Source organism: Pelophylax lessonae (assembly GCF_965119305.1).
Source record: "Pelophylax lessonae genome assembly, chromosome: 2".
Lineage (NCBI taxonomy): Eukaryota > Metazoa > Chordata > Amphibia > Anura > Ranidae > Pelophylax > Pelophylax lessonae.
The window spans coordinates 569187232-569212741 of record NC_138769.1 but is presented as its reverse complement, the minus strand read 5'-3'; the positions used below and the strand labels follow the sequence as shown (position 1 = coordinate 569212741).

The 25510-nt window shown below is 40.7% G+C and overlaps 1 protein-coding gene across 2 annotated transcripts in view; it reads left to right on the top strand.

Annotated features, from left to right (window-relative positions):
* MYO1A (myosin IA) overlaps positions 1-15001 on the top strand; it is a 148995-nt gene extending 133994 nt beyond the window's left edge. For both annotated transcript variants that reach the window (XM_082244519.1, XM_082244518.1), the window contains 3 exons: positions 987-1136; positions 4013-4146; positions 14382-15001. In XM_082244519.1, coding sequence (XP_082100645.1) covers positions 987-1136; positions 4013-4146; positions 14382-14505 — 408 coding nt within the window. In that variant the 3' untranslated portion in view covers positions 14506-15001. The remainder of the gene's footprint in view (positions 1-986; positions 1137-4012; positions 4147-14381) is intronic.
* The last annotated feature ends 10509 nt before the right edge of the window (positions 15002-25510 follow it).

The window sequence follows — 25510 nt, the reverse complement described above, 5'->3', positions numbered from 1 at the left end:
CTTTTAGACCCCCAGATCCCTCCACCAGAGTACCTGTGAAAAATGAAAAATAAAGATTTTTTTAAATGTCCGAAAATATAGGCCAATATCGGCCAATACCGGTATCGGTATCGGCACTAAAAGAACGATATCGGTCGATCGTTAGTAAAAACGTTCAGTGTGCATGAGGCCTTAAGAGGAGTGTTTCAGCTGTAAAAACACTCTAACTCTGGTAAAAGCTGAAAAACACAGCTATTTGGTGTTTATTAACGTTTTTGAGCCATAAGCTTTTGTGGGAGTACAGTTTTGCTAAAAGAAGCTAAGAAAAACCCTACAGCTAAAAAATGCTGAAAATGCTACTGCAAAACACATTCTACAGCTACAGCTTTCTACAGCTGTTGCCACTGGGATTTTTATAACGTTAGGAATAGATAGTTACTATGTTGTAAGTGAAAATATGTTTTTAGTATATAAATAGTTTATTAATCAGAAAATGTCGTTTATCACACACCCTAAGCATGGTATAGCAGTCCAAATTAAGAAAATCTTTGTATAATATACTGACCTTTTTGACCCAGAAGGTCAATCCACTGAAATCTTTCAGGCGTGGATAGGTGTTGGTGAACTGAATCTATGCTATGCGTAAGGCTAAGGCCGAAATGCGTTAGAATTTTACCATGTTGTACACTGCAGTCATGCTGGAATAAATCGCATCACAAGGAAGCATTCGTGTGCCGGCATTTCTTATTACTTGGAAGCAATTACATGCATCTGGATGCTGCAGCCTGAGCACCGACACTCAGTTCCACATTAATTTCACTATGCAGTAGAGCTAGGGTGAGTTTGCATCTACCTGGGAACTGTTGTGCAAAAATTCTCTAGAGATACATAGAAGCTGATTGCCAATTCAACTTGCTTGCATCTATCCAAAACTAAAATATCACATTTGGGTAGATGGCTCCTTTTACTATGACAGCCTAATAAATGTATTTTTTTTTTTATTACAGGGAACTGCCACATTACTTTTACTTACAAAGAGTCACTTAGCTCTTGCGGATGCTAAAGGACAAGTGAAGTCATTAGTGAAGTTGAATGAGATTGCCAATGTTTCTGTTACCAGGTTCAATGATGGAATCTTTTTTATTAAGCTCGCTCAGGTATTATTCTACATTGTATTTTATCAAAACTACTTGCAAGACTTATGGGCCTCCAAATTCTAATTTGCCAAAATGCATACTGCTTATATTATTTCCATCCATATTTGTGTCAAATAATCACATCACATAGCTGACTCCTAACTGGGCAACTGGGGATGAATTTTGGCATCCTCTGAACTCATCCCTGTCAAAATATCAAAATTGCACCTTTTTTTTTTCACTGTAATCAGCTGTGTGCCTTGTCATTACACACCCGCCAACACACATAACCAAAGGGCACGAATGTCACCAGCATCCCACCCCTTTGTGTGCTGCAGGGTAGGAAGGACCTGGCCTGCAATTGACTGGAGATCTAGATCATGGATGTCAAACTAAATTTAATTGTGGGCCACATCAGCATTATGGTTGCTGTCAAAAGGCCGGTTGTATCTGTAAGACTAGATGTCCAGAGTGCCCCATTCCCCTTACATCAGATGTCAAGAGCCCCCACCATCAGAAGTCAGGAGTCCCACACCCCCCTTATATCACACTGCACCCCCCTTACCTTGTGCTGCTTTCAGGAAGAAGCTGGAGGGGGGGCTGGGAAGCAGAAAGTGCTGTGTCTTGAGGAGGACCTGAAGACGTCTGGAGTCTGCTGAATGCTGAGACCAGGGGAAGTGGAGAATAGGGGGTACTGCAGCTGCACAGAGAGGTGCAGGATCTGTAGGAGGAGTTTTGTCTTCCTCTCTGCTGCTGCCTGCTGGGGCGGGGGGAAGATACGAGCCTCTCCGTGGCTGCATGGAAAAGTGCAGGATCTGGTAGAAGAGTTCTGTCCCCCTCTCTGCTGCTGATTGCTTTGCAGCTTCAGGAGAGGTGCGAGGGCCACATGAAATAGCTGGGAGGGCCAGATTCGGCCCTAGGGCCTTGTGTTTGACACGTGTGCCCTAAATCATCTCTACTCCCATAATGGTATCTCAGTATTTCCACCAAATTTGCTGTGATGTTACCCACACACAGTGTGCTATTTATTGGTACACTATATTACCAAAAGTATTGGGAGGCCTGCCTTTACACACACATGAACTTTAATGGAATTCCAGTCCTAGTCTATGGGGTTCAATATTGAGTTGGCCCACCCTTTGCAGCTATAACAGCTTCAACTCTTCTGGGAAGGCTGCCCTCGAGGTTTAGGAGTGTGTCTATAGGAATGTTTGACCATTCTTCCAGGAGCGCATTTGTGAGGTCAGGCACCGATGTAGACGAGAAGGCCTGTCTCGCAGTCTCCACTCTAATTCATCCCAAAGGTGTTCTATCAGGTTGAGACCAGTCAAGTTCTTCCACCCCAAACTCTCTTATCCATGTCTTTATAGACCTTGCTTCTAGTTCTGGTGACCTGGGGGAATTCCCTTTATTTTTAGGGATTGCCTCTCACTTCCTGTTTGGCTATGGGACAGTGAAGGAAAATCTCTGCAATGGGACACAGATAGTGAAAAAATACCAGACCGGGGTTATAACCCTCCCTTACTCTATCCAAAATGACAAGCTCCATGAGGGCAGAGACTAATGTGAATGTACAATATACTGTGTATGTAAAGCATTGTGTTATTGGTGAGTGCTATATAAATACATATAAGACATAAATACAGAAGTACATACAGAAAGCCCCAATACACAATTCTTTCACATAGGAACACAGACTAATCCACCTAATCAAATGAAGCTACTTTTTTCTTTTTACTGAAAAAATATCCATTGACACATAACTGTTTTTTCATACAACATACATAAAGATAGGGCAGTACAGGTGCATTGATGTTGCATCCTGCAGATGTAAAAAAAAAACATGTGAAAGTCGAGTTTCACCTCTTTTGGTGTTTATTAAAAGTCAGCAGCTACAAAAAGAAAATGGCATGCCAAATGTGGCATGTCAGGAGGCCTTAAAGAGGAAGTTCCACTTTTGGGTGGAACTCCACTTTAAAGAGGACCTGAAAAGTAAAAGGATAGGGTCAGTTGGTAAGGCATGATGCTTGAGTCCACTAAAAAGGTTATTGAAACAAAAACAGGATCCAGTGGCTGTACAGCTTTCCTTTACTGTCAGGAACACAGTGCCTTTGATGATTTCACACAGCAGGTATCCAGCTATAAGGTTGTAGGCACTAAATTGTCAAGGCACCCTCACATTCCAGGGCATGCACTGCAATTTTTTAGGAGGAATTTACGTCAAACAGTATATTGTTCAGGGTACTGCTTAAAGTGATACTGAAATCTTGTTTTTTTTTTTTCTTTAAAAATAACAAACGTGTTAAAATTACCTGCTCTGTGTAATGGTTTTGCACAGAGAAGCCCAGATCCTCTTCTTCTTGGGTCCCACGCCAGCGCTCCTGGCCCCTCCCTTATGTCGAGTGCCCCCACAGCAAGCAGCTCCGTGTATTCATTCAGACATGGAGCTTCAGTTTGACCTGCCCCCTCTCTCTCCTCATTATCTAACTGACTTTGACAGCAGTGGGAGCCATTGGTGCTGCTGCTGTGTCTCAGCCAATCATAAGGGAGAGACCTGGACAGCCAAGGCACTGGTGCACATCACTGGATCGAGATTGGGCTTAGGAAAGTATTAGGCGGCTGAGGGGGGCTGCTGCACACTAAATGCATAGAATGCATTAGGATAAAAAAACCTTCTGCCTTTAGAACCACTTTAAGCATTATTAACATTTTCACCTTACCCAAAGAATAAAAAATCTTCACTGTTTTAGTTCTTTGCATTATTACAAAATCCACTTTTTAGGTTTCAATTAGTTTGTATGCTTTCATTAACTCTAATGTCTATAGTAGTAGGTCATTTTGTGAAATATCTGTATTACTGTTTGACTGCATTTGTAAAAGGACTCTCTGTGTTGCAGACCGCCACGCCTGGTGGGAAGGGAGGAAATGACATCCTATTAACCAGTGAGCATGTAATAGAAATCACATCTAGACTTCACCAAGCAGTACTGGAAATGACACAAAAGAAGCTGGACCTGCAGATTACTGATCAGTATGTCTTACAGATATTGTATTTTGTATATATGAGTTTTACACATCTATAAATATCATATTCTAATTGCCATAGAAGAAGTCAATCAGTCTGGCAACATATGTTAAGATGTCAGAGGGTCATCTAATAACTTTTGTTATAGGATATTGTTAAAATGACTCTAAACGGTCACTTTGTAAAACAACCCATTCCGTTTAAAATAGAAAGGAAAGGCAAAACATTTTGTATAGATATTAAAAAAAAAACATTATAAATATCTTTTTTCCTTTTTTTATAAGTGATCACATTCCCTCTCAACTGCATAAGAGCTGGGGGAGGAGAAGCAGCAGCACACTGAACTTCCCAGTGAATGCAGTGGGGGCGTGTCAGGACATGTCTGATCATTGGAGAAGAGTACACTGAGTTCCCAGCACAGCTAGAGAACTCACAACAGTGTGTTCTCCTGCTTATTGTGATTCATTTTTAAAAGGAAAACAGAGGACTAGCAGGAACACCAGGGATTTCACACAAAGGAAGCCATTCAAAGAGAACAGGAGACTTTCTCATACAAGTACATGGTACAGCCGCCACATGTCAGGAATATGAAATGTTGGATGTAACAAACGGTTTAAGCCTTTAAGCCTCTCCACTGTTAGCCTCTTTCACATGAGCGCATCTGCTTGGCAGACTCTGCTAGCTAAGCAGGGTTGCTTAGTTGATCCCCGCTGAGCAGGCAGATACCAGCTCCGTCTCTGCTCACTGTGCAGAGACGGATCTGTCAGAGTCCCAGTCTCCTCTATGGGGGGGATTGGATGAAAACGGACAGCTTGTCCGTTTTCATCCGATCCGATCCGACCTGCTGGATGGATGCTGAATGTATTGCTCTGTTTTAAGTGGATGTTTTTCGGATCGGATGGCAGATGGATGTCAGCGGACACATCTCCGCTGACATCCACCTCTCCATAGGCGAGAATGGGGAAAGTATAGAGTAATTTCAGTGAGTGAATCTACATTTTTTTAAAAGAGTACTTTTATATAATTTATTGCAATAAATGTATAGATTTGTAAACCAGTCACTAGAGGGACCTCTCAGTGGCTTAATGTAATTACTCTTCTTCTTTGAACATTTGAGATAAGGGAGTGGATTGTTTTCTAAGTACCAGGCACTGTAAGGAGAAGTAAAGCACAATCTTTATGTAGCACTGACAAGTAGTTAAACAGTTACTTAATTTGTGAGGTTGAAAAAAAGGAACAAGTCCATCCAGTTCAACCTATGTGTGTGTGTGTCTGAATTTTTTTTTCTAACAATTCACTGTATATTCCTGAAGAAGCCATCCAAAAGTTTTTTTTTAAGTTGTTGACACTCTTAGTTAGTAATTCCTTGGGGAGGGCTCATTCTTCTTTTTAACCTCAACTCGTAGCCATGTGTCCTCTTCAGGGACCTGGGAGTGAACGGTTTATCACAGTTAGTGGAGTCATCTTTGATATTTTTTTACATTGTAACCATATCCCCTCTTTGGTGTCTATAACTGTAAATTATGGAATCGATCCTCATAGCGGAGGTTTTCCATCCCCCTTATCAATTGTATTGCTCTTTGCTAAACGCGTTCTAATTCAACAACATTTCTACTGAGGATGGGTGACCAAAACTGAACTGCATACTCAAGATGAGGCCAAACTAGTGTTTTGTTACGGAGTAGAATTATTGATTTAATTCTAGTACTGTATGTCCTTTTTAATGCATGAAAGTATTTTGCTAGCTTCATCTTGACATTGCATGCTATTGCTAAGCACCCCAAGATCATTTTCCATCACTGATTCGCCTAATGTGTATTTTATATTTGTATTTTTTCCACCCAAATGCATAAATTTACATTTCTCAATACTAAACCTCAACTGCCATACAGCTGCCTAAATCCCTGTTTTACCTAGGTCTCTTAGGTCTTTCTGTAATGATGCTATACTATGTGCCAAAACTCCCTGCATTACTGGATATCCTCAGCAAACCCTGAGATATAGCTGTCGATTCCAAACACTATATCATCATTCAATTGGACAGCATTGGCCCAAGACAGAACCTTGGGGTATACTACTCACAATTTTAGACCCTTCAGATTATGAGTCATTTATCACTACTCTCTTGACCCATTCATCTAACCAGTTTCCTATCCATGTACATACAGTACAACAGACCTTTTTCTATAGATTACATTTTTATGAGGTACAGTATCAAATGCCTTAGCAAATCTAGATAAACTACCTCTACTGGACTTCCACCATCCAATTTCTCACTTACGTCATCATAGAATGATAACAGGTTCGTCTGACAAGAACAGTCTTTCATAAATCTATACTGGTTGTCACTTACGGTACTTTTATCAGAGACAATTTTCTGTATTGAGTCCCTTACCATTCCTTCAAATATCTTAAATACTATTGTTGTTAGGTTGACTGGTCTGTAGTTTCCTGGTATTCATCTGTGGCCTTTTTTTTTTAAATTGGTTCCACGTTTGCTCTACAGTAATCAGTTGGTACCATTCTAGTCAGTAAGGTATCTTTAACAGTTAGAAATTGCAGCTTGGCTATAACTGAGCTAAAGTCTCTCTAAGAATTTGTGGTTGTAAGACATCTGGACCTAGTAATTTGTTTACATTTCTCTGGTATCTGGTATTCTCTGTATCTGGTTTTCAGCCAACCATAAATGTGAAACATTATTACTATTACTGTTAAGGCTATCAAACCCATCTTTTTCATCTGTTGAAACTAAAGAGAAAAAAATATTTATTACATCTGTCTTTTCATGTGTGGCCAGCTTGCCACGGCCATTCATTATAGGACCCATCTGTGCTTTAATAACATATTTACTATTGATATATTTGGAAAAACTGTTGGGATTTGTTTTACTTGCTGTAGCAATGTTTCTCGTATTTTATTTTAGCCACCCCGATCGCTCCCCTGTACATTTGGAATGCCTAGGGCGCCCTTCTACTTTGTTCTTTTCTAAAGACCCGTTATGTTCTAATTTATTTATTTATTTATTTTTTTAGAAACAAGGAATTTAGGTTTTAATTTTGTTATTTGATGCTTGTTATCCAATGGAAAACAAATACAAATGCACTTGTTTACTCCATCTTCAGAACCCTCCTACTTGGCTTTTGTGCTTTGTGTTGCAAATATTTGGTCCCATTAAGTGTTGTGCAGCAAGAATCTCAGTTTATTGAAGTTAGATTTTTATTTAAATTTAGAGTTCTTGTCATACCAACATACAAGTGGAGCTTATTGTAAATGTGAATACAACTTGATCACTATTAGCCAGCATATCTCTAACCTGCACATTTGTAATACGCTCTTTATTGTTTGAAATTAATAGATCCAGCAGAGCATTCTTTTCTTTTTTTTGGGACTTCCATCATCTTTTCCATGAAATTGTCCTGAAATACATTTAAAAAATATCAAGCCATTGTTGACTGTGTAGTTTAATTTGCCCAGTAAATATCAGGATAGTTAAAATCACCCATAATATTAACTGTGCCCTGCTTCCCAGCCATTTTAAAAAGTAGCTAAGAGGCTTCCTCGTCAGTTTTGTTAAGGGGGCTATAACATACTGCCATCATCGTGGTTCTCGTTAGTGATATCATCTCTCAAACTCATTGTCAGTTTGCTCCTCACATACTTTACATACATACCTCTTCTGACAATTCTCTACTTCCAAAACAGAGTGTACCCTTCAGTATTTATGACCCGGTTATGTGAGCTGTCCAACCAGATTTTGGATATTCCTGCAATGTTAAAGTGCTCCTTGAAAAAACAGAAGTTCTAGTTCATCCATTTAGTTTTCCAGGCATCTTGTATTTCTGAACATACCTTTTATTTTGAATTAGTGTTTATTATTCTGTCATTACTCATTTTTGAGCCATAATTTGATGCCATTACTCTTTTTGAATTAGACTTAGGTGATACAATTTTTCTGCTTTTTAGTGTAAGCCCTGCTCTCCCTCTCCCCATATCCCATTCCCCTATAGATCTTGCTATGCAGAAGGCACATTCTTTTTGGATCCCACCACCCCCAAATCCTACTTCAAAAGCTTCTCCAGCATTCTAACCATTTTTTCACCGAGCGAAGCTGCATTTTCCCCATTTAGATGCAGGCCACCCCTACAGTAGAGCAAGTAACCAACTGAAAAGTCAGCCTGGTTTTGGAGTGACCCAAATCCCTCTTTCTTACACCACTTTCTCAGCCACTTGTTCAACCCTCAGCTCCCATTGCCTCTCTTTTGTGGCTTTTGGCACAGGCAGCATTTCTGAAAATAGTACCTTGGAGGTTCTTTTCTTTAACTGGGTACCCAGGTCTCTGAAATATCTTTTTAGGACGCTCCATCTTCCTCTAGTTATGTCATTTGTACCAATGTGTCCCATGACAGCTGGGTCTTTTCCAGCCCCACCCAGTAATCTGTCAACCTGCTCTGCAATGCTTCAAACCTGAGCACCCAGAAAATAGCAAACTGTTTAGCGATCATGGTCTTTGTGACAGATTACCCTCTTTGCCTACACACCTATTCTCATCCTTACTGGAGTTGTCATTCCCCTTGATGCTAGAGAAGGTAGTCCGCTGCAGCAATGCTACTCCTGAATTGATATCTCCAATATTATGCAAGGTATATTTACAGAGATGTATCAACTCCGGACTTGCCTCTCTAACACTTTTCCCTCTACCCCACCTTCTAACCATAACCCAGTTATCTCTCTCTGACCCCATCTCCTCTATTTCTCCACCCTCCCCTATCCTGGCCCCAGCCAGCACCTGTTAATGCTCTGTAGTGTTGTGTGGGGTGCGCTAAACAACAAATAAATAATGAATATATAACATATATCTATGTGTGAACCAAATCAACAAAAGTAATTATATATATAACATATATCAATCCGTGAAGCCAATTAATAATGCAAATCAATTGGTGCATAAACATAAAAGTTCATAAGTGTCCATAAATATTGTGCAGGCGAGTAGAATTGTATTCTATCCAAATAATACGTGTATCCACCACCGAGTGAAATTCATCCTTACCAAACGGAAATAAATAAGGTGCAACTATATTTTCTTGTGCTGAAAAAATATCCGATCTCCTTGTGAACAAACACCACGTGTAAATCACCAAGAATTGGCCTCTTACCAGATGGTAATAGGTATGCACTTGTTCAGTGAAACCACCGCCTTGCTTCCTCTTTAAAATCCTGAAGTGGGATGTAGAACCGCTCTACCTTTCTTTCTCCACTAGATGGCAACGAGTACCAGCAAGAAACACAGCCTCATCCTTCTTTACAAGCTCACAAAACCACCGTGTATTAAAGGAAAAAAGGGGACTAATAGTGTATTACCCTTGAGATTTATTCAAAAAACAGTTGATATTGCACTTACAATTAGATGTCTTGTATTCAGCATAAACATAGGCATACGAATTCCTGCAAAGGCTTGCGGCCGGCTGCAGCACAGACCGCAAGTTGTGTGTGACGTGTGCGCCTCCTAATCTGACCGGTTTCTTCCCATATGACTTCTACTGAGACTTTTATGTTTATGCACCAATTGATTTGCATTATTAATTGGCTTCACAGATTGATATATGTTATATATATTTACTTTTGTTGATTTGGTTCACACATAGATATATGTTATATATTCATTATTTATTTGTTGTTTAGCGCACCCCACACCACATATACATTTATCTATATTCAAAAGCACTGAATACCGGGAGCAGCTTCAACACACTATCAGCGCACCCATCCCCCCTTACAAAATGCTCTGTAGTGTTGTCAGTTGATTCTTAGATCCAGGATATAGGCTTTCAAATACTGTAACTTGCTACATCTTGCACAATAGTATTCACTCTTGAATGGTTGTTCAAGAAATGAAAACATAGAGCAGGGTGGACATTGAATTATATTGCCAGTCTGGGAAGAGATGGTTACCTCTATCTATATGAGGATAGTTTAAAATCTACACTCTGCTACAGTTTACAATACTGTTATAGGTTTTAATTCCGTTCCGTTATACCCTGGGGTATGCTTTATCTTTGCTTTAACTTTGCTCTTATTGTGGCACTTTATTTTACAGAGAGCCTCACATAGGCCTTTCACAGCAAACACAGCCCCCACACAATATTATAATAAATTTGTTTCAAAGCTTCATATTGCTCTGCCACTCCTTGTATTGAACTGTCTCTCTTGTATTACACTATACACCTAAAACAATAATGCGCAATAAGCAGCAAACATCGTACAGCTTAGGGCCTCACTTGATACTACTAGCTAACTGATAGGTAACTGCTTCCAAACCACTTTTAGTAGCATAATTATTATTGTAGAATGTATGTTTCTTGCTTAAAAACAGCATTTTATATCAATTTGTTATGGGTAAAACTCTGCTTTAAATATTTGAAGAGAACAGGAGCAAATGGAAGATCTGGACAAGCAGACATAGATAGGTAACCAATTAATAAAAGAAAAAAAAAAACCTACCCTCACTTACATTCTTCAACTCTTTGTGCCTTTGTAGTACCAGATAAGTGAATGAACAATAAGATGTAATATACTGCATGTTACAAATGTTAAGATACCTTTGTCATCTAAATAGGGCTATTCACTCATTATCCAAACTCCATTATTTTCTGTTTCCAACAGTATTCCCTATTTGGAATATGCATTTCAGTTTTGGGCACTAGTTCACAAAAAGGATATCAGGGAATTGGAGAAAGTGCAAAGAAGGGCAATTAAACTGATAAGAGACATGGAGGAGTTCAGCTATGAGGAAAGATTAGCTAAACTGAATTTATTCTCTCTTGAGAAGAGGCATTTAGGGAGGCTATGATCACCCCCTTTAAAATAATCACATTTTGTTGCTTTGCAGCCTGAAATGAGGACAGACACATTTTTTTTATCCAGCTGTATTTACTCATAACTTATAACATCCAAGTAAAAGATATAACACTAACATGTCAGAAAAAAAAATCAAAAACAGAATTACTGAGTTGGAAAAAGGATCACCCCCTTGTGTCAGTATTTTGTTGAACCACCCTTTTCTTTGATTACAGCCTTTAGTCTGTTGGGATATGTCTCTACTAACTTTGCACATCTAGACTTTGCAATATTTGTCTACTCTTCTTTGCAGAACTGCTCAACTTTAGTTAAATTTGATGGTGACCGTTTGTGGACTGCAGTCTTCAAGTCACTCCACAGATTTTTTAATGGGGTTTAATGGGTGGCACAGTGGTGTAGTGGTTAGCACTTTCACTTAGCAGCAAGAGGGTCGCTGGTTCGAATCCCAACCACGACACTACCTGCCTGGAGTTTGCATGTTCTCCCTGTGCCTGCGTGGGTTTCCTCCGGGTACTCCGTTTTCCTCCCACACTCCAAAGACATGCTGGTAGGTTAACTGGATCCTGTATAAAATTGGCCCTACTATGTATGTATGAATGTGAGTTAGGGACCTTAGATTGTAAGCTCCTTGAGGGCAGGGACTGATGTGAATGTGCAATGTATATGTAAAGCGCTGCGTAAATTGACAGTGCTATATAAGAACCTGAAATAAGTCTGGGCTCTGACTAGGCCATGCAAGGACATTCACCTTTTTCTCCTTCAACCATTGTGTGGTAATTTTTGCTGTGTGCTTTGGGTCATTGTCATGTTGGAAGGTAAACCTTCTTCCCATTGACAACTTTCTGGCAGAGGGCAGAAGATTTTCCTCAAGACTTTGACAATATTTTGCCCCATCCATTCATTTTTCCTTCTACCCTGACAAGTACTCCAGTCCCTGCTGCAGAGAAACATCCCCATATCAGGATATTACCACCCCCATAACAGAATATTACTGCCTCCATGCTTTACTGTAGGAATGGGGTTATTTGTATGGTGAGCTGTGTTTGATTTCTGCCAGACATATTGTTTGGTGTTGAGGCAAATAATTCAATTTTAGTCTCATCTGACCATAACACCTTTTTCCATGTGGCCTCAGAATCTTCTAGGTGTGTTTTGGCAAAGCTTAGTCGTGACTGCCTGTGGACTTCTTGAGGAGTGAACTTTTTCTTGCAACCCTCCCATACAGGTCACATTTGTGGAGAATATGTGATATTGTTTTCACACGCACACAATGACCACTCTTTGTCATGAATTCCTTCAGAGTTGCTGTAGACCTCTTGGTAGGCACTCTGACCAGTTTCCTCCTGGCTTTTGCATCTAGTTTGGAGTGAGGTCCTGATCCAAGGAGGATCTGTGTTGTACCAAATACCTTCCACTTCTTAATATTAGACTTTACTGTGCTTCTGGGCATTGATAAAGCCTTGGAATTTTTTGTATCCATCTCCTGACTTGTGCCTGCCCACAACTTTATCCCAGATACATTTTGACAGTGCTTTGCGCTCCATAGTTGATTGTTTGCTTCAGGTGCACTACCAGGGACAGAAATGCTTGAGGAAAGCTGTTTTCATGCTGAGCTAATCAAAATGACCACAGCTGATCACAGTTAAAAGTAAAAAGGCTTTGTGTGCCATTAAGAAAGTGATTTGCTACACCTGATTGAGTTTACAAGACATTTTTAGGAGGTGGTGATCCTTTTTCCAACTCAGTGATTCTGAGTTTTTTTTATTTTTGTCTGACATGCTGGTGTTATATCTTTCCCCTGCATGTTAGTTTTTTGTGACATGTTAGTGTTATATCTTTCACTTAGATGTTTTAAGTTTCACTGAGTAAATACAGCTGGATAAAAAAAAAAAAAAAAATCTGTGTCTGTCTTAATCTCAGGCTGCAAATCAACAAAATTTGATTATTTTAAAGGGAGGTGATTCTTTTCAATACCCATTGTAAATACTACATAGGTGGTTCATATAGTGAACTTGGTGAAAAGTTATTCACTTTAAGGTCAGTACAAAGGACAAGGGGGCACTCTTTAAATCTGGAGGAAAATAGATTTAACCTCCACATAAGGAAAGGCTTCTTCACAGTAACAGCTGTGAAAATGTGGAACAGAGTCCCTCAGGAACTAGTTCTGGCCAGCTCTGTGAATTATTTTCCTAAAGCTGGATACACACTATACAATTTTCTTTAGATTTTTTTCTATTAGATTTTACCAAAATCATATAATATGAGGTCAAACCTAAACACTTTCAATTTGTATGCAATCAGGCAGGCCCTTGCCCTAAATAGTTGGAGGTAAATCTAAAGAAAATCAAACAACAAAAGTTGTATAGTGTGTATCCTGGACACACAATATAATTGGATATTAACATTTATAGGTAATAACACCGGATATTGCCGATCCAGGGAATATCCTATCACCTTTAGGGAGTCAGGAAGGAATTTATTTTTTCCCCGCTGAAGGTTATTGGCCTATGATTAATAGGGATTTTTTTGCCTTCTTTTGGGTAATCTGTATGCATAGGATTCTGTATATTGCGGCTTTTTATTTATTTATTCTGTTAATTTTTTTCTAATGGTTGAACTAGATGGACTTTTTTTTTTTAACCTGACAGAATATGCCCACCCTCATCCTCCATTCATAAAAGCTGTACAATAGCTCCTAGCAATGAAAAACACTCTATTCATCAGCTTGTTCTCCATTCCTGCTTTTTGTTGCTGGAAACTATAGTACTGTAGCTTTAGTATAATTTCTATTATCCCCTGCAGCACTGGAAGATTACAGCTGTAGGGGTATTGGGTGGTCCTGTTGGGGAGAGAAAAAGGATCTAAAGATTTCAAGTAAGAGAGCAGCACAATGGACACTTCTCATTCAATGTAAGCACCACAACTTGTGTTCATTTAATAAAAATTAGCTGAGCTTTGGCTTTAAAGGCTTAATATAATATAAAGTGCAAAGTGAAGTGCAATGTGTAAGGCTCGTACACACTATAAGAAAATCAGGCGAACATTTTCGTCCAAAGAATTTTCGTACAATTTTCATATAGTGTGTACACAACTTTCTACAGACGATTCAGAATTTTCGTAACAATTTTCGTTCATCTGTTCCAATTTGCTGTGAAACAACAAAGAAAATCGGACTATCTTTCGCCCGATTTTCATATAGTGTGTACCCCACCTAAGTGCCACAATCTTCAGCAGTCAATTATATTTCAGTGTCCTCTGCATATGAAGAAAATGTAAAATGTTAGAGGCTAATATAAGTTACTGCATTTTATACTACTTTATTTTGTTTGCTTCTTAACATTTTATGTGACTGGTATGTAATTGTTTATGTATTCCCTGTCTAGGTTTTCTGTGACATTCAAGAAGGACCCGATAGCTGTTAAATTTGTTGAAACCTCCGTGCAGAATGGCAAAGGGCCAGTGTTCAAGAAGAAGGGAAGTCAAATGGTGGAAGTGTATGTGCAATGAGAATGTGTGTAGAATTTTACTTGGGAAGGTTTTACCCCAAGGAAGTAAAAGACTGATAAATAAAAGGTGTCCATGGTTCTGAAAAGTCATGTGTCAGAGACAATTATCTATATTACCTGGAGAAATGAACAAGTCTGAAATGCATACAAGTTTTCTGCTGTTCCAGCTCAGAATCAAATGATTTAAAGGATTGCTAAACCCATCTGCAGAGATGCCTCATTCACATCTAAATTGTCTCTTGAAACAGGTGCAACATGTACATGGTTGTCTGGATCAAAACTGGACTAATATAGTTAGGATGGTCAAATAAAAAACATTAACGATAAATTCTTCCAAATGCAAACTTGCATGTTTCAAGAGACAACACAGCTGTAAGGAAGAAAGGTTTTTGTCTGGGCTAAAAAACCCTTTCAAAATACATTTATTTCCTACTGCACAATAATACTTTTCAACTTTGCATATTTTCAAAAAAATAAATCTTTAAACTCCTGTTAAATTTGTTAATGTTAATTTAACAATGTTCTTGTCACGTTCTCATTTTGTCCTCCCCAAACATCACTATATATATTCTATTTTAATATGTCTTCTTATCACTGTGACTCACTAAGAAAATTGAATAATGGTACCTTTAATAACGAGAAGCACAATGAGCTTTGATTTGCTACGTGTTAATATGTTTATAATTTTAATTTCTTTCAATCATAAAAGTAAGAAATCCAGATACCAATGCAGTATGTATATGTATAAATGGCTCTCATCTCGTACTATGTTTTGCTGGGCAAGGGCAATTCCTAACCCTAATGAGAAATTTCATGCATTAAATAATTTTGGCCTAACACAGTGAATATATGAAGGTTTATCAATCTTTCTTGCTTTTTTTTTTTTTTTTAATAAATGTTTTATTATAGGTTTGAACTTCACTGGACCATACATTTGACAAACATAGGTTCCTATTATAAGCATAAAGCACATAAAGCGCTTCTGAGCAAGAACATATCACATAGAGCATTATGGATGTATTACCCATAAGTAGAAATTCTGTGTCACTTAAAGTACAGATCTGTCAAGTTCCATGAGATTAAAGAATGTGTTCTCAATAAACACTGAAAGTGGTTTACCAGTGCATTAGTTATGTGGTTTCTTTCTAATATTTAAAATAGGGATACCGGTAACAGCTGATCAGTAGCACCAGGTGAGTACAAAGTTGGTGCAAGTTTGGCAGAGGCTAAAGTCTTGTACATACGCGTCGAAAATCGGCAGGGAATTTTCGTCCGACGACCGATCTGCCGATTTTCGGCTTGTTAGTATGATGCTTCCGACAACCGACAGCCGATTTCAGCCGAAAAAAAATCTGGTGTGCAGGCTATAAAATTTTCGTCTTCCGTCAAAACACGGCCGATTTTCGTGCAGTCAGTACAGATTTCGACAGGGAAAATTCTTATGAGCAAGTCTGGGCATGCTCAGAGAAGAAAGAACACAAAGAAAGCAAACCAACACATGACATCACTTCTGAAGTAGAATTTTGTTGTGCGAGAAAATTTGTGTGCAGTCTAGGCACATTCCAACCAACAAAACACCACTCTGGACAAAAGACGGACGATCGGTCGCCCGATAATCGTTGCGTGTGTACTAGGCTTAAGTCAGAGGTGGTAAAAAAAAAAGTGCTCTGGTAAACTATGTAAAGCCAAAACTTTTTTTTTTGCTTGTTTTAGATGTGGGTTGAATCCCCCTAATAGGTTCATTTATTTATTTATTTTGCTGCCTGTGTCCCTCTGGCAAGTGTAACCTTCACTTCCTGTCCTGGATACGAAACCAAAACAAATACATGAGATTTCTGTAAAGTAAATAGAATTCCCATCTTTGAGTTGTCAGAAGGACGGATGTCCCCATTGGGGGATATAACCTCACCTCTTTCTCTGGTGACAACTAAAAATGTTTGGATTCACTTTCTGTCTCCGTGACAATAACAGTCAGGACAATTAGAGGGTTGACTCTCTCCAGTGAGCACGCAGATAACTGTAACAAAATTTGAAAAATGTTCTAACTCTTCACTACTCAGTGTAAAACAAGAAAAACCAGAGACTGAATGACCTGTCCAAAGAAGAATCAGAAATAAAGTATCTTGTGTAAAGAATGCTGGGAGGAGGCTATGTTTAGACATAATGTGTCGATTATGGCTGGGGTTCATGGATCCCTTGTGCAGCCTGTATGTTAGATGAAAGGGTGCTTGGGGAGAACACCCACACAGCCACAGCTGGCTTACAAAGGAAGAAAACAGGCGCCGCTGAGTGTAGCATAAAAATGTATTACATGAAATTATATAGCAACTCACATGGGAATTAGCTTGTGTACATATTCCTGATTCACTTCCTGTATTAGTATGTCCGCATACCGACTGGCCGGCAGCCGGGTGATGACGATGCAGGAAGGACCATGGAGGAGCTGGATCGGATGGAGGCTGCCGTGAACCGAAAGCCAATCGGGAGTGACGTAACGCGTCTCGGAGCAACAGCTGGCTTGGTTCAGAGAAGCTTGCGGCACTGCTATGCTGGACTTACAGGAAGGCAGGGGTACTAGCAGAGTGACCTGCAGCACAGAGGTGTTAGATTCACAGGGAGAAATGTAAAAGTGTGTAGAAGATCTCAGCTCCAGGGAACTTATTGGAACTAAAGGGTGATGGGACGTCCAAGGAATACAGAAGTGCATGTGGATCCCAGGGGAGCTGTATAGGGTTGGAGTACACCAGGTGTCTAGAATAGGCAGGATGCACATTGGTACAAGTGAGACAACCCAGGAACCCCACATGTACAGCAAAGGTAAGAGGGCCAAGGCTCAGAGTCTAAAGAGCCGCCTTGTGTTCACCAGGGCTACTGAAGGTAAAGATTGCCAGATTGTGGCCCTCTGACTCACCTGAGCAGACACCTACTGGGAAGTAACGACAGGTAAGAATCCCTTGCAGCATTCAGATGCTGGGATCACAGGTCAATATATAGTACAGCCCAAGCTGGCAGGAGCGCACTGAAACACACAGAGGCACTGGGAAAAGGTAGCCAGACAGGATCACTAGAAGTATAAAGAAGAGCACAGGGACACAGAGCAGAAACCAGACGTAAAGCACATAGGGAGACACTAAAGCAGGCTGCAGACTAGGGACGGCCATACACTGAGCAAAATAAATTTGCTTGATTCCCCCATCAACACAGACAGTGTTGATGTGGGAATGCCTCCTGCTGGGCCATTTTCTTCTCCCAGCAGGGGGGCAGGGACAGTGATAATTGCTAGTGGCTATAGCAGCCGCTAACGATAATCGCAGGTAAAACCTGGCATGCTGGTTGTACCCAGGTTGATCAATGAATCAACTTGGTACATTCAGCCTGCCCACACATGGCTCGAATCTCAGTCAGTTCCTGCCGAACTGTCTGAGATTCAAACCGTGTATGGCCTGCCTAGAAGTGCACAGGTGATGGTAATTAATGGCAGGCTGAAACTCACCCAGGATCACAGAGGCTGGAAGCTGGCAGAGGTACACAAGTGTAGCAGAGACAGTATGCTGGAATGCTCAGATGATACAATAGGTGCAAGGATACACATTGCAGGCAGGAAGTCACTGGGAACAAAGATTGCCCAAATTAATTATTTTAATTAAAGAATGATGCAGCCACCTCGTGTGCTATAAAGGACTGTAATGGCATTAGCTACATACAGTAAGCAAGGCTTTGTTCCTGGCAGCAGTAGGAGCGACTTTCCGTCTAGTGCCAGAGAGTCAGGCTGAGTGATTCTCCGCCATTCATTAAATACAAGGCTTCCCCCGATTGGCCCAAAGTGAAAAGCATGACATCATCAGCCTACCTCTCCAACTCAGCCAATAAGAGCAAGCCTTGTATTTTATGACCAAAACGTGGAGAAGCATTCATCATTACTTTTTAATTCTGGCAGCAAATAGAAAGTCGCTTGGCTCATACGTACTATTTAATGTGAAATTGAACCTGGAATTCTACTTTAAACATACCAAACTCACCAAAGGGCGACGTGGTCTTTTTTCCGTACAATCCATGGTTAGAATCTACTTCCTGTGCTGAGATGCTGGCTTAGAATGACACAATTATGTAATTTCTGGTGATTGTTAAATTCTTGCCTGTGTTCACAAATTAGCCTCTGCTGTAGCCTCTCAGCTTTTTTTTTGCTACAATATTTCAGTTAGATCACTAGAGAAGGAAATGCTCACTCCTGCCTATCAGCTAACAAAGAACATGTCAGCCTTGACAAGGTCACTTAACTGAACCTCAAGGATTGATTTTTGATATAATTTCCTTTTTTAAGAATTACTGTATATTATGGCAGGAATGTATCCTTGCAGACTTTTAAAAAGTAACCAAAAGTTCCATGTAAATGTGTATCCAGCAGTTTGCCTGGAGTTCAACTTTAATACTTTTGGTGCCTTATTTGACCTACGGAAAATACAGACTGTGATTCTTATCCTTCGGCCTCATTAATTAGCAAGCCCCTAATATGCATTCAAGAAGAATTCAGACATTACTGCCTGCATACTGCATCAACGTCTGCATATACAGAGGACTTGCATGCTATATGGCAGTAAGCATTTTTTTAAATAATTGTGTTTTTATTGACATTTTTCAAACAGTAAGGCCCCTTTCACAGGGGCTTTCCGATCCGGTCAGTTTTTCAGGCGGACCTGATCGGATGCTTCATGCTCCGCTGACACTCGTTGCTATCCAATCCGATCCTGTCCGTAAACTCCATATAGATGGAAACCCTATTTTCCATCCGTCTGGAGGATCGGATCAGATAAGATAGGGTGAAAACGGACAGGCGGAGACGGAGCTGTCATCTGCCTGCTCAGCGGGGATCGGCAGAGCAAAATTAAGTCAGCCGGACAGAAAGCCAGTGTGAAAGGACCTTTAAACTAAGTATTGAAGCACAGAAAAGAATGTAAAGCCATCAATTTTGATGAAAAAAGGTATTAGGTTGTACATAGTATGTTAGGTGATTCTAGTTGAAAGGGTTCTCAATTGGTAAACCAAGAAAATAAACAGCACAAGAATACATATGGTATCCTAAGAAACACTCCCTGCCAAAGGAGGGTAGTGTTGAAAAATAAATCACATTCACATGGAGATAAACAACCAAACTTTTCTTATTAGTAGTAGAAGTTAAATTATATAACTTCAATATTACCGCAATACAGGTCTCTGTGATATGTAACGTCACATACTGTATAATACACATCAAAATGAAAATAAGACCTAAAAAATGAAACTTTGCAGGGATGGTGGAAACCCCTCCTACAGATATTTGGCTGTGGACGATGTCAGTAAATCAGTGGATGGTGTCCACTGCTTATCAGTGTAGCCCCATCAGTGCCCATCAGTGCAGCCCTATTAGTGCCCGTCAGTGCAATCCCATCACTGCCGCCTTGTGCAGCCTCATCAGTGCCGCCTTAGTGCAGCCTAATCAGTTCAGCTTCATCAGTGCCCATCAGTGCAGCAACATAAGTGCTGCTTATCCGTGCCCATAAGTGCAGCCTCATCAGTGCCCCCTCAGTGCCCATCAGTGCAGCTTCGCTGTACCCATCAGTGCTGCCTTATCACTGCAGCCTCATCAGTGCAGCCTATCTGTGCCCATCATTGCAGCCTGTGTCCATCAATGCAGCTCATCAGCGCAGTCTGTCTGTGTCCATCAGTGCAGCCTATCTGTGTCCATCAGTGCAGCCTGTGTCCATCAGTGCAGCCTATCTGTGCACATCGGTGCAGCCTATCAGTGCCCATAAGTGCAGCCTATCTGTGCCCATCAGTACAGCAGGGATCGATAGAAGAGCTGGTCAGATGGCACAGATCGGGGATCTATTCTCCCACTGTGAAAGATCTTGTAGGTGAAATGCCGGTTGCCATAAAGTCCCGCCTCCTGGACTGGCATTGGACCAGTGTACTGTCTTTTACAGGAGTCGGTCCAGGAGGCGGGACCTACAAGATCTGTCACAGCAGGAGATCCCCACTCTGTGTCATCAGGCCACCTCTTCGAATGATTCCCGTGCAGCAGTGACAAATGATTATAATATAATATAATATACAAAAAAGTGAAAATACCACCACGTTAAGTGCAAACCACCAGCAGTGCAAACATAATTAGTGAATACATGATTAATTAATAATGAATTAATTAAATGTTAGGAGGGTACTCTTGAATAGGAGTACTAACATAATCCAAAAAGTAAAAAATAAAACTAAAAATAAAAATAAGTCCAACCATAAATCGTGATTAGTGCACAGTCCAAAACAAAATAATTCACAACAAGAATGTTGATTTAGTGCAGTAAAAACTAGATATAGGTCCCGTGGATAAAGAATAAGGTCACAGCAAACCACTACCACTGTGTGATATTAAACAGGCAAAAAATTTGGGGGAGCATACCCATGTATTTCTAAAGCTGCTGCAGCTATGAACCAAAAGACATGTATATTAAAAAAGAATAGCGCGCAAATGCAAAAGAAATAACTACCAAATCTGAAGACAATCCATAAATAAAAATGGGGGTTTGGTCCCACCATATGGCCATATCGTGCTCAAGCCCACTACTGCGTCAAAGTACCCCATTATCAGTGGGTCCTACACTATCCATGAAAAAGAGATGAATCCAGCCTAACCCTTGGAGATAATACTCCTTGCTGGGAAGGATGTGCAAATGCACTACAGGGGACTCCTACTATATCCACTAGATGGTGGACACTGATTGAGTACAGGTGTGTGTGGGGGGGTGGGGAGGGCTGCTCAACCTCGATAGTCTGGTCAGACCGAATACATAATAAACAGGCAAAAAATTTGGGGGAGCATACCCATGTATTTCTAAAGCTGCTGCAGCTATGAACCAAAAGACATGTATATTAAAAAAGAATAGCGCGCAAATGCAAAAGAAATAACTACCAAATCTGAAGACAATCCATAAATAAAAATGGGGGTTTGGTCCCACCATATGGCCATATCGTGCTCAAGCCCACTACTGCGTCAAAGTACCCCATTATCAGTGGGTCCTACACTATCCATGAAAAAGAGATGAATCCAGCCTAACCCTTGGAGATAATACTCCTTGCTGGGAAGGATGTGCAAATGCACTACAGGGGACTCCTACTATATCCACTAGATGGTGGACACTGATTGAGTACAGGTGTGTGTGGGGGGTGGGGAGGGCTGCTCAACCTCGATAGTCTGGTCAGACCGAATACATAATAAACAGGCAAAAAATTTGGGGGAGCATACCCATGTATTTCTACAAGGAGTATTATCTCCAAGGGTTAGGCTGGATTCATCTCTTTTTCATGGATAGTGTAGGACCCACTGATAATGGGGTACTTTGACGCAGTAGTGGGCTTGAGCACGATATGGCCATATGGTGGGACCAAACCCCCATTTTTATTTATGGATTGTCTTCAGATTTGGTAGTTATTTCTTTTGCATTTGCGCGCTATTCTTTTTTAATACACTGTGTGATATTCACTTCCACTCCCATCAGATGGACACTCACCAAATATTCACATAGTGGGGCACAAGCGCTGATAAACAGAAGTTTTATTGGAATCCTCTAGATAGGCTGAAATCGTCTCTTTCTTCTAGTGGTCATTCCATAAATCACACTAGTAACACATGTAAATATTTATTTAAAATGAGTTGCAATCCACTCAGATCAAATACAGTACATATCATCAGTGCTAAAAACAAGTGTCAAGTATGATTGGTCAGCTCCCCTGAGTCCTCACCACCTTCACGCTGGCTTGGTGACTCCGAGAATCGTCCTCCGATCTGAGTCCTGACTGACAGTCCGGTTGCCGTGTAGTGACAAATGATTGTTGGGCGAGGGGGGGAGGGGGGGTGTTTGAGGCGGTGAGTGCTGGCAAGGAGCAGAGAAGGACACCACCTCCATGAGTGGTACAGTCTGTGAGTCCCCGCTGCCAACTACAGCAAGCAGGGACAGAGGTGCAAGTCCTTGCTTGCTGGAGAGAACTACAAATAGGCTCCCCCAAGACCGGTGGCTGGGGGTACAGGAGGAATAGCAGCCACAGGTCTTACAGACAGGAAATCACTGGGGATTAACAATTTTACTTCAAAATCGTAAGGCTATTACAGAGGAACTACTGAGCTAACAAGAAGATGGATGGCATAGTTGATGAAGGTAGAAGATCAGCAACAACGACATGGAAACGTTTTTTTTTTTGCCTGGAGTTCTCCTTTAATCACTTAAGCCCCGGAAGATTTTACCCCCTTCCTGACCAGGGCCTATTTTGTGATTCTGCGCTGCGTGACTTTAACGGACAATTGCGCGGTCCTTGATGTCCTTTTTTTCCCACAAACAGAGCTTTCTTTTGGTGGTATTTGATCACCTGTGCAATTTTTTGATCATGCGCTATAAACAAAAAAAGAGCGTAAATTTTGCAAAAATAACAATATTTTTCTCATTTTTTTATATGAAATTCCCCCCAAAAAAATGTAAAAATCTAAATTTTTTAACGTATTTTGATTGGTTTGCGCAAAAGTTATTGCGTTTACTAACAAAGGGAAAGATTTTTGTCATTTTTATTGTTTTTTTTTTTAACGAGTCATGGAGGCGATCTGTGATTTTTTTGCGGGACTGCGACATTGCGGCGGACAGATCGGACCCTTGACTGACATTTTTGACACTTTTGGGGTTACCAGTGACATTACTGCAGTAATCAGTGCTATACATATGCACTGTTACTGTAAAAATTACACTGGCAGTGAAGGGGTTAACTTTTTTTGAGAGTGAGGGGTTAAGTGTGTCCCTAGGGGCGTGATTCCAACTGTGATTGGAGGTGTAAGAACAGTGATCAACGGTCCTACATAGCAGAACTGTATGATCACTATTCTTACACAGGGGAGAATGACAGGCGGCTTTGTTTACATTAGCCGCCTGCCTTTCTCCCGCTGCAACAGACAATCGCGAGTGCCCGGCGGACATCGGGTGCGGGGGGGGGGGGGTCCGTAAGCGTTCGGGAGCGGGAGTGCTCATCCGGTGGCGCGCGCTCGCTCCCCAGAGCCTCACAGGCTAGCGACGTAGATCTACGTCGCTTTGCCTGTGAGGGGCTGACTGCCGACGTAAATAGTCGTTAGGCAGTCAGCAAGTGGTTAAGCTCACTTTTCATGCCAGCAAAACAAAAAGGTATATACAGTCCAAGATGTTTAACTAAAATGAGATTAAAAGCATAGTCTACATATGCATGAGGTCAAAAGGAGAGCTATCCCAGGATCCCATATGTGGTAAAGGATTTTAATTGTGCCCCAGAGTGGCCATGAGATGTTCCATTCTTCAAATATCCAATATGCTGTATTGGGATAAGCTGTCTGGCAGCAGTTAATATATAGTTAATTCATTTACTGTGTTTCGAAACTCCAGACTAGGGAGGGCATAAGATGCAAATGGATGGAAAAAAGATAAGGGGACTCCAATAATTTGTGTTAAGATTTCCGTGACTGCCAGAAAGACTTTATTAAAGAGCATTGTCAAAAGATATAGAAGAGCGAACCCTTCTTGTTTACCACATCTCCAACACTGGTCAGGCATCTTCAAATTAAAAGCATGAAACATCTCAGGTGTTTTTTACTAATACATAAGTATCTTATAGATATTCTCTTTATATATCACACAAAGAGGCGATTTGGCAGTGCAGCAAGCGTTTTTTTTTAAAGTTTAGTAGGGACAGCACAATGATTTTTTGCATGACAGTTTTCAGTAATTGTATTACATGCCGTTCATACTCACCCAGTCACTATGAATTTGTTTTCTGTATTATGAAAAAAATTGGATTGTTGACGTACCGTTAAATCCATTTCGCTGATGTTCATTGACGAACACAGCTCCTGATCTTCTTAACCATTGGGTTATACTGCCCCCTACAGGAGTAGGACAGTAGGCAGAAAAAAAGTCTGGCTACACCTATGGGCAGTCCCAGGGGGTATACTCCCTCTCTCTGCTATAGGTACTCAGTTTTGTTACAAGCAGTGTCAGAAGTATTACAACTCCACAGAAGCATGGGTGCTATGTCCGTCAATGAACATCAGAGAAATGGATTTTACAGTAAGTCAAAAATCCCATTTTCTTTTTCGTTCATTGACGGACACAGCTCCTGATCTTCTTAACCATTGGGATGTCCCAAAGCAGTGTTAAACATGAGGGGTGGGAACAGCGAAAAATAAATTCCCAAGGCTAAACTATAGCTAACCAGCTAACCTTTGCGGCCAAAGAAAGCATCCGCAGATGCCAACACATTCACTTTATAGAACTTTGTGAAAGTGTGCCCTGACGATCAGGTGGCCGCCTTGCAAACCTGTGTCACTGACACCTGATGACGGAAGGCCCAGGAGGCACTGGGTGCCCGAGTAGAATGCGCCTTGACAGGGAAAGGAGGAACCTGACCCTTGGTGGAATAGGCCTGAACCACCATCTGTCTGATCCATTTGGAAATGGTCATAGAGGAAGCGGACAATGCTTTCCGAGGCCCATCCGTGAGCACAAATAGTGAGTCTGATTTACTAAAAGACTACACCCTAATCGCCCGGACCACATACAAGGCATGCAAAGAAATTCCTCCTACAAGCTATAACCAGGCACTGATAGAAGTCACAAGACTGCTATATACAGTACTGCTGATAAGAAAAGGTATTTAGCAGTGTATATTTACTAAAAATCTTGCATTTCCATGTTCTGTGTACTGCGGGAGACCAAATATAGTGAATGGGTTTAGTAACACTTTAATAGCCCCAAGAAGTGTACGCTTGAGTTTAGCAAAGATAGATTCTTTAATGATTGGATCCTTCCCAGCCTAAATACCATCATCTGACATCTGAGCCTCATACGTTAAGCAAGTGGTCTTCCTTCATTTTACAGAATGACTCTATTAAAACATTAATATGTAAAATTTGACAGATCAACTAACGCCTTATGCACACTGGCTGTAATAAATGGCTGTAAAAAATGGAG